This window comes from Salvia splendens, chromosome 20 (assembly GCF_004379255.2).
Source record: "Salvia splendens isolate huo1 chromosome 20, SspV2, whole genome shotgun sequence".
NCBI classification, from domain to species: Eukaryota; Viridiplantae; Streptophyta; class Magnoliopsida; order Lamiales; family Lamiaceae; genus Salvia; species Salvia splendens.
In genome coordinates, this window is record NC_056051.1 from 2,119,589 (window position 1) to 2,129,855 (window position 10,267).

A 10,267-nucleotide genomic window follows, 5' to 3' on the forward strand; every position below is an offset into this window, starting at 1 on the left:
GAAGGCATTCCGCCTTCGGAGAGTGATTGTGAAGGTGTTGAGAGCTCTGGCGGCGGCGTAAATGGCGGTGGAGGCGGCGAAGGAAGACCTGCAGCAGCAATTCACCGCCATTTTGTGTGATACTAATTGATTTTGGAGAAGAGGGAAGAGGATAAGAGAAGAAGAGGAGAAGATGAGACGTTGTTTCTGTCAAATGAATTGAATTGGCAATGACGACGTAACCTAATTTTGCCTGTTAATGACCATTATACCCCCGCTTGGTTATTGTGGAGTAAATTTGTGAGAGAGATAACTAATTTCTCCTTTAAATTCTAAAATTACATGTATTAATACTAGCCCTTGATTTTCTTAATCTTGTGGCTGTGATTTGTTCTCTAGTTATTTGGTTAAGGGGTGTTTGCCATAGATCACTACCCTATATATATATATATATATATATATATATATATATATATATATATATATATAGGGAGATGATCAAAATAAGTATGTGTTTAAATCCAGAAATACAGACCAAATCTTGGCCCTAGGATTAGATGATCTAATGGTCAATAATTAACCAAAAACACGGAAGGTCATAATTAAGCAATTTTAGGTCATATTATAATATTTGGGTTTAATGTCATGCTAAGATCGTTTTAGGTCATGCTTTGTTAGCATGACCTAAAAATTACCTAATTATGACCTAAAAGTGACATAATTATGATATTGTTCTGCGTTTCTGTATTTAAATCTAGTTTTGCATAGATCAAAACCCTATATATATATATATATATATATATATATATATATATATATATATATATAGGGTTTAAATCTATCAAAAGAAGTCCCTATGTATAGAAATACAGACCATATATGGGCCGTTAGATATGTAGATGAATGGCCACGATTTGGATTGCAAACTGAATCTTTTGGGGCATAATAAGAACGATTTATGTCATGTGAAGGGTAAATTAGGAATAGAAAAATTAATGAATCGTCGTTCCATTTTTTAAGAGCGGATCAAATGGGAGTCATTACTCCACACGCTAAGTTGGTGCTTGGGTTCTGGCGTCGTTCAATTTAACTCTATTTCACCAAAAATTCATCCCATTTTTCATCAAAAAACCACAAAATCTGTGACAAAAACCATAATCTATCAAATCAACAAAGAACAAATCACAGTTGACGATTCTGAAATCAACGAGAACGATAAACCTAGCGCCTTCTTCAGCAATGGTCGACACACGATCTTCTTGAACCGCGACGCATGACGAAAATTGTTAGTAAGATTGTGTATAGCGATTGTCTGAAACTTAACTCAAATCTGACCCAATTTTCACTTCAGTTGGTTGGATGTAACCTACTCTATCAAATAATGACTGTGAAGAAGAAGGTACTGCCAAAACCCAAAGCACAGAAAGGTATGTCAACTACATTTTCTAGGTTATTATTTGAAGGATTGTAGTTTTGGTTCTTTTTGGGCACTCTGTTATTTAATTGTGATTTTTTTTCATCAGCAATAGGTCAAAGTTCCACTCAAAACTCGACTGAACTGAGACATGGTATCGATGACCCAAAACAAGGTTAAAGTTATATGTATTTACCTTCTGAACCTCTGCTTTTGAAGTACTCATGAATTGAGATGGGATATGCTTTTATAATAGGAGACATATGGGAAACATGCTATGGAAAAAACTCATATTTTTTATACTTTGTTTGTGTTAATGTTATACACTAATTTAATGATCTTTCATATACAACACCACATAAATATATTTGTGTAGAAGGTGAAAGAGGGAAGGGAACTGCTGAAGATGTTCAAATTTTTGGAAAAGGTCCTTACATTAAACAGAAATCATAACTTGATATGATTGTGATACTATCTCTATTACACAATTGTTGTTTTATGACGCTTATGTCTCTGTATTAACCTCGTTCTTATGCACAAATGCATTGATAGGGGATTTTGAGTATTGAAGAGCTAAATACAATCGTGTGTTGATGGTTGCAAGAAATAATCATAGCGCATTATTAAATAAAGCAGCGGCATCCAAACATTATGCAAATGAGAACAAGAAAACAAAGATCAACGTAGAAAAGATGATAGCAAACTACGGATCTTAATCAATAGTTATGTCATACCTAAAACTACTGAAACTTTTGTTCATTTCTTTATAGTTTACCACTATTTTAAGTAAATGATGTTTAGACCTTGAAATTCTCGATTTTTGAACCATGTTTTATAAATGTCAGCCGGATGTTATTGTTACTTCACTATATATATTATTTCATCTGTATTTATTTTGGAGTCTCTATGTACTAGTAATCCACTGTAATTTACCAATTAATAAAAATACAGAGCAATCAAAGCTCTTCGTCTGTCAAATTATTCTGCTATTATTGACAAATTTAAAAATTAGGTCATATTAATATGACCGAAAAATACAATAAAAATGACCCAAACAACACCTATTTTTTTCCATCCAACAATATTAATATGACTAAAAACTGCACTTACAATGACCTAAAGTTGCCATATTGAATAATACATTAGTTGTTTGAGTAAAAATAGAATCGGTTAAGGGTACTGTAATCCTCTTGTTTCTTGTAGTCGAAATACCATATGATGATAATTACTTCATACATTGGGTCATAATAAATGAATATTTGGGTCATGTCAAAGTATGAGTAATTTGTGTCATAATAATCCAATATTCGAGTCATTATATAACACTACGGAGTACCAGAATGTTTCATACAAATCTGATCGAAATGTTCGTATCAAACAAACGGAAGTAAAATAAACGATAACCCAAACATCTTGCAGTCTTTTGGGTCATACTAAATGAATATTTGGGTCATAATAATCAAATAATCGAGTCATTACATAAAACTACGGAGTACCGGAATGCGTCATTCAAATCTGATCGAAATGTTTTTATCAAACTATATATATTGGATGGATCTGGCAACGGCGACGATGGAACAGATTGATACAAAAGTATATGATGAACGATGGTATAGGATTGAAAATGAAACGCAAATGGAACAGATTGATGCAACGACGAAATCTGGAAACTAATTGCTCAAGAATAATAAATCTCCTTGGAAATATGGAAGATCGTATGATGAATATGGAAGATATGAAGGAGTTGAAGTTATGGAATGTTAATTCATCACTCACGCAGATGATTTGTTAGTGAGAGGCAACATTATAGGATTTTCCATAACAAACGATTACATGATATGACATAAGTAACCTTATAGGATTAATAATGATTAAAATAATAATATTTCAGAAATTAATATAGCCATTAGATATTCTAATCTTAAGATGATCTCGAGTAATCCTAAGGACCACATTTGGCCTCTATTTCTTTATTTAAACTCATTCTTGTTTTGATCAAAATCCTATATATATATATATATATATATATATTAAAATAATAATGAAAAGGAAAATCGGAATCCTTTATTGCAATACTTATTTCCATATTAATAATCAAGCTAAATGACAACACAGATATATAATTCTTTGTCTCATCCTGTATTTACTTAATTGAAAATTTTAATATATTTTAAATAGTAGTATATAATTTTATAATATATTTTAATTAGTTTCCAATTAATTAAACAATACTACAAAGTTTATAGAATAAATTATGAAATTAGATGAAATTATAAATATTTAAAATTAAATCTAATTTATAAAGTTTGTATAACTTCTTATGATATAAAGTGTAGTATAAATTTGAAGTGCTGAACTGTTATTTTAAGTGATAATTTACTTTTTATATGTATATATGGTGGAAATAAAAAATTTATTTTTTTCGTATACAAAAATTGCATTTAATCTTTGGTCATGCATTCCATGGTCTGAAATTAAACATAAGAAAATAAGTAGTCAACTAAGATGTGAGTATTGGATTATCCAATTTTTTTTTATCTTGGCTTCTCAAGGATATTTTAAATTTCTATGATCTAATTTATTCATATATTTAATTGTTTATTTCTTACTATTAATAAAATATTAAAAAAAAAGAAATTAAATGATATTGATAACATGGAATTTAATGAAAGAAAATTGTCTTTCTACTAACAAAAATCTAAAATTATTATCATTATCAAACAAAGAACAATATTGCATAACATTAATTGTTGTTGTGTCTAATAATATACAATTTTATATGTAAATATATTAGTTTAATTAAATATGTTGAAATTACTTATAAATGTATTTAATTTAAGATATATAATTTTTAAATATATTTATATTTAAATTACTAGAAGTACACATAGTTATAATTGAGTTGATTTTAATTTATTCTACTACTAGATAAGATAATTTTGTTTGTAACTTTGAGTTCTATTTCTTTTTTGTGATTTACAAAATATTATCATGTACTATTGAATTTAATTTTGATGAAAATGAATTTATTAATTGTGATTTTTTATGCACTATTTATTAGCATTAAAAATACCTGCAAGCATACATGGTAGATCTAATATAGCTAAAGGTCAGTACCATGATATCGAACACAAGGAATAAGATTGCAACTGGCTATCATATACTAAGCAGGCTAAAGAATGTAGAATTTTAGGATCCAAAAACACAGTCACGAGCTATTATCCAATCGACTTCCTTGAATTACGGTCTCTAGAGTTATTAAGTCGGTCACAATACTAAATTAAACCCCCTCCCGAGGTGAGAAACCTGTAGATTAGATGTTGAAACCAAAGTCTCCTTTTAAATTACTAACATCGAACTCCCAAATGATCGTTAAGACCAATGACCTCACATAAAACCTCAACTCTTGAATTAAAGTGTGAATTATCCCTTTTCTAAGCTAATTATTTCTTCTCCCGAGTACTCTAATCAACTCTAACATGTATTCAAGAGGTAGCTAATCAATTGAACATAGAAAGCACAAGGATAAATCAAATAACTGCAAGAGCTAACAAGAAAAATCAATAAAATATCTTCACCAAAAATTCTACAAATGATGTTTTACTCATTGACAAGTAAAACAATAAATAAAAGTACAAGACAGGAAAGAAATTGATAAAACCCAAGGTTGAATCTTCAATCTTCAGCCTTCTCTTGCATGGATCTGCAGAGCTCCGCCCCTGTGGAAGGTGGAGGAATTAAGTGTGGAAGATGGGATGGAAGGATGTGTAGAGAGGGGAAGGATTGGATGCTCCGAGATGGAAAATATAAATTAGGTTTAGGGATATTTATAGGCTAGAAAAAGGGTTAGTCTTAGGTTATTTTCGTGCCCTACAAGAAATGAGAGAGATTCGGTTTGACAATTTAATAATTTATTCTCTTTCTTGAATTTCTGCTAAAATTTCCATCAGTTTTGACTGCATTGCGCAATGTTCGTAGAATAGTCATAACTTTCTCCACAGAACTCCGATTGAGACGTGCAAGGTATCCACGTGAAGCTATTTCGAAGACGAAGAGAATGGTATAAATTAATCACTAATTGGACTTCAAAAGCGACGGGAAAATTAGATTGAACTGAGGCTGCTGCACCTTGGCCTTTTTTGCACCTTTTTCTATCTTTTTCTATCATTTATCAACAAACCCGTCAAAAGTACCAAATGTATAACATATGCAATTCAAGAACATAATATGCATGATTAACATTTAAAACGAACCAAATCTAGTTCTTAAAACATGCAAAATCCGTGTTTGTCAATATTTTTATTCGTTTTATCATGTCTATTTAATTCTAAAAAAAACATGTTTTTAGTTATAAACAATTATGTTGTAATTTCAAAACTTATGAACTAATGGTCTGTTATTATTTTTCTTATGTTTTTGTTTGCATTTATGAATACTTATGTTTTGTTAATCGAAACTGGTGAACTATTTATTCGTTCAAATAGTTTTTTATTTTCTTATGTAAATAGTAGTATTACATTTTTCTTTATTTGTATGTCTTATTCTATTTCATCCACACATCTCCTCTTTTGTTTTTTCTTTTATTTTATACTACTACAATCATATAAAATATTAAAATAGTATACAATCATCTGCTAAAATATGAAATATTTCATTAAGAGTGGGTTGAGAGAACTACAAATATCTTTTTGTGGTTGTTTATAATATTTTAAATTGTTTACAATATTACAAATACTTATTTTAATTTGTTCTTATTTGTAAATATAATTTTATACTTATTTACTCTATATTCTTTATTTGAAATTAATATGTCTTCATTATTTAAAATTTTTTTGTCATGTGCATAACACAGGTGGTAACACTAGTTAACTTACAAAACAACACTACATTAAATCTTGTACTAAAAAGCAAATATTTCATCTTTAGTTGGACAGAGGGAGTAATTTATATGGATGATAATTTAAAACAAAGGATTACTTTATAAACCTACCAAAAGATTACTAAAAGTGTTTGATAAATAAGATTAGTTATATTGATATAATTTTAATCACAAACTTACAATAACTAATATTAATTGGTTTTCATATCTTTAAGCTCCTGCGAAATTACATCACAGCACAATAATAATGCAAAAAAATTTAAACTTATGTACTCCATTATACAACAACTTTTTAAATTCATGAATAAAAAATAGAAATCTCTAATAACTAAACACAAAATGTCGACGTAGCTCAACAGGTTTGCATCAATACGATATCGTTCAGAATGTTGTGACCTTAGAGCATCCACTACGCTGTCTCCATACCGTCTTTTAAACTACTATTTGAGTGCCCCACTGTACTTTTTTACTCCATCCCTTAACTAAGAGACGGAACCTGCAACGCTCCATCCCTTAACCGTCCCTTAAATTACTATTCATTCAATTTCATTTTTTTATTTATATTTCCAACACAATTCAATTAAAACACACACACTTCATTAAAATTAAAATAACATTACAACATAAAATAAAAATACAACTTAAAATTAAAAAAAACATAATTAAAATCTTTAAAAAAATAAAAATGACATAATTTAAAATACAATTTTATATGGACATCGTTGAATGTTTTAAGTTTCACTTTCGATGTGGGACAAAATCATTCTTGGATGTTTCTATAAAAGAGAAACGGCCAAGAATGATTTTGTCCCACATCGAAAGTGAAACATAAAACATCAAGGATGTCTCTATAAAAGAAGAACAATCAAGAACGATTTTATCCCACATCGAAAGTGAATCATAAAACATTCAAGGTTGTCTCTATAAAAGAGAAGCAACCAAGAATGACTTTGTCCCACATCGAAAGTGGAACATAAAACATTCAAGGTTGTCTCTATAAAAGAGAAGCAACCAAGAATGAGTTTCATAAATTCGCAAGCCAATCAAATATATGTGAGCTATTACGAATTTCTTGTATTTATTTATTTATTTGTAAAAATTGTTATTAAATATAAAAACAATTTTTATAAATAAAAAGTATTTTTTTTAAAATTCGATTTTGTTTAAAAAAATTTGATTTATTGTGTCAGCGTGACGACGCCCACTCGCGGGCCGGCGAGTGAGCGTCACGCATGGCGCAGGGGCGCGCCACGTCGCCACGGTGCGTGGCGTGACAGCCCGTCCAGTGTCTCTCAGGCACGGGCCGCGGGACGGAACGCGGGACGGTTGCGCGCCGCGTAGTGGATGCCCTTATCCAGAGTGCGAGACCTCACTACGTCCATCCATGGATATCAGTTAATTGATATTTGCGCTTTTCGCACAACGAGTAACGATACCATCATGCCCATAAACTTTCAATTTATGAGTAGTAACTGACAAAAGGTTCAAAATTTCGAAAAGGGCATGAAGATTTTGATGATGAGGGCCACCTGCAATACTAACCTTTATCTCTCTTACGCTGCACCTCTCTCTCCACAAAGAGTCATGTCTATGTGCCCTAGCTTTTATCCAGTCCAATTTGGGGCTAAGCCCCTTTCTTGCTCTCCCATTAAACCCCAATTCTGTGTTCAAGTTCAGGCCTTCTCTTCTCAACAATCCAAAGGTACTTTTTTTTGTAATTTTTGTATAGTTGCTCAACAAAATTTGATTATTGTATTTGCTCAAACAGAAGCAGATGAGCTCCCTGCTAGCGTTGGTTTTTTGGGGCTCGGGATTATGGGTTCTCCAATGGCACAGAATCTGATAAAAGCAGGGTAGGATTCATGTATTTTAATAGTTGAATTTAGATTATTTGTTGTTTATGGTTGTCTATTGGATAGTAAGCTTGAATGTTATAGTATACATTGTTCCTCTTCAACAAATTGTTTGTAAATTGTAATGGATATGTGATACAGATGTGATGTAACTGTTTGGAACCGCACAAAAAGCAAATGTGATCCCCTTATCTCGTTGGGTGCAAAGTAAGTTGTTGATATGCTGTGTTGTTAGTCACTGCAAGTCCATAGGTTCGTATGATATTTCCGGTTTGCTTAGGAAGGAAGGCTTAAATTGATGCAGATACAAGCCCTCACCTGAGGAAGTAGCTGCCTCTTGTGACATAACATTTGCCATGCTTGCTGATCCCGAAAGTGCAGTGAGTCGTCGAGGATATAGCTATTTTTCCTATCAGTGCTAGCTCGTTGAGCTTTGTTCTGTTTTCAGGTTGATGTAGCATGTGGGAAGCAAGGGGCGGCAAGTGGTATGAGTCCCGGGAAAGGGTGGGTTTTTTTTTTCAACTTTCTTGCTTACTTGAAATTGTATGCAACTTCAAACTTCTCATTAAGCATTTCTGCAGTTATGTAGACGTCTCTACCGTTGATGGCCCGACTTCCAGCTTGATCAGTGCACGTATACAATCTACTGGAGCTCTGTTTTTGGAGGTTAACTGCTAGAACTATTTATCTAAATACCAAGGAAGAGAGTTATAATCATATGGTGTTAATGAGAAACGTGTATTCTCCTTTCTCTCGACAGGCTCCAGTGTCAGGCTCGAAAAAGCCAGCTGAAGACGGGAAGCTGATTTTTCTCACTGCTGGTAATCAAGCACATTTTTTATTCTCTCCAAGAATATTGTTTTACAGAGTTCTTTAATTAATGGAAACTCGATCTTTCAGGTGACAAATCTCTCTATGAAACGGCTGCTCCATATTTAGACCTCATGGGAAAGGTGATTCCGCAATTTTCTCTTCATCAGAATCGTGGCAGTCTCTAGTGTTCTGACATGTTTTCACGAATTGTTCTAGTCAAGATTTTACCTTGGCGAAGTTGGGAATGGAGCTGCAATGAAGCTCGTCGTGAACATGATTATGGGAAGGTTCGCAACTGCTATAACTCATCGGTTTTGGGTTCACACGCCTCTGTCTCGTTCACAGAATCCTGATTGTTTTAGCTTGATTTGCAGTATGATGGCATCATTCTCCGAAGGACTGCTCCTCAGTGAGAAAGTAGGTCTCGATCCTAGCATTCTTGTCGAGGTATGTCGTGCGAAGATAGAATTCAAGGATCTCGAATTGATTTTAAAGGGTGTTTATTCTCTACGTTTACAAGAATCTTGATTTGATTTCACATGATTTCCTTCACGATCATTGCTGGATTCCTTGATCTCGGATTTACTCATTCGAACATTTTCTGAACGTTGTCGTCTGCAGGTGATCTCCCAGGGTGCCATCAGTGCACCAATGTATGCCATGAAAGGTCCTTCAATGGTGAAGTCGCTCTACCCGACTGCGTTTCCACTGAAGCATCAGCAGAAGGTATGATGTCTTCTTCTATGTTTGTCTCTCTCTGGGAACTTAATTTGTTGTTCGTTTTGTAATTATGGCCGCCGTGTACAGGATCTAAGACTCGCTCTAGGGTTGGCCGAGTCTGTTTCTCAGCCAACTCCGGTTGCAGCAGCCGCGAACGAGCTCTACAAAGTGGCCAAATCTAAAGGGCTAAGTGATGATGATTTCTCAGCTGTCATTGAGGCTTTGAAAGCCAAGCTCCAACAGAAATCTTAATATTCTTTTGGATTCAGGATTAATTTTGTTGTAACTTGTAACTATATCAGATTGTTCTTGAATATTTCGAATTTTAAATATATTTATCTTTTATAATTCTAATTTTGTTATGAAGATTAAATTTTGTGAATATACTAGAATGCTTCCACATCAGTAGCGGGAGAATAAATACGAGCACTAGTATATTAGATTTAAGCTACATCACTAAAAGATCATTTGCCGAAATTATTGATTAAGAATTCATGACTGAAAATCATATTGTTAGATACACATTAGCAAGGAAGAGTTGAAATTTTTTAAGAAGAGATTGAAAAATTACCTAAGTACTTAGTTTGATCTCGACAAATTAATTCAGTA

At 32.5% G+C, this 10,267-nt stretch overlaps 1 protein-coding gene across 1 annotated transcript; it reads left to right on the plus strand.

The window, feature by feature from the left end:
• Positions 1-7,671: 7,671 nt before the first annotated feature.
• On the plus strand, positions 7,672-10,006 carry LOC121783071 (glyoxylate/succinic semialdehyde reductase 2, chloroplastic-like). The gene is made up of 12 exons (XM_042181122.1): positions 7,672-7,974; positions 8,041-8,125; positions 8,267-8,332; positions 8,430-8,505; positions 8,574-8,629; positions 8,707-8,791; positions 8,886-8,946; positions 9,026-9,078; positions 9,155-9,225; positions 9,313-9,385; positions 9,560-9,664; positions 9,746-10,006. The coding sequence occupies exons 1-12, from the start codon at positions 7,776-7,778 to the stop codon at positions 9,908-9,910; spliced, it is 1,095 nt and encodes a 364-aa protein (XP_042037056.1). The 5' UTR covers positions 7,672-7,775; the 3' UTR covers positions 9,911-10,006.
• Positions 10,007-10,267: the final 261 nt, after the last annotated feature.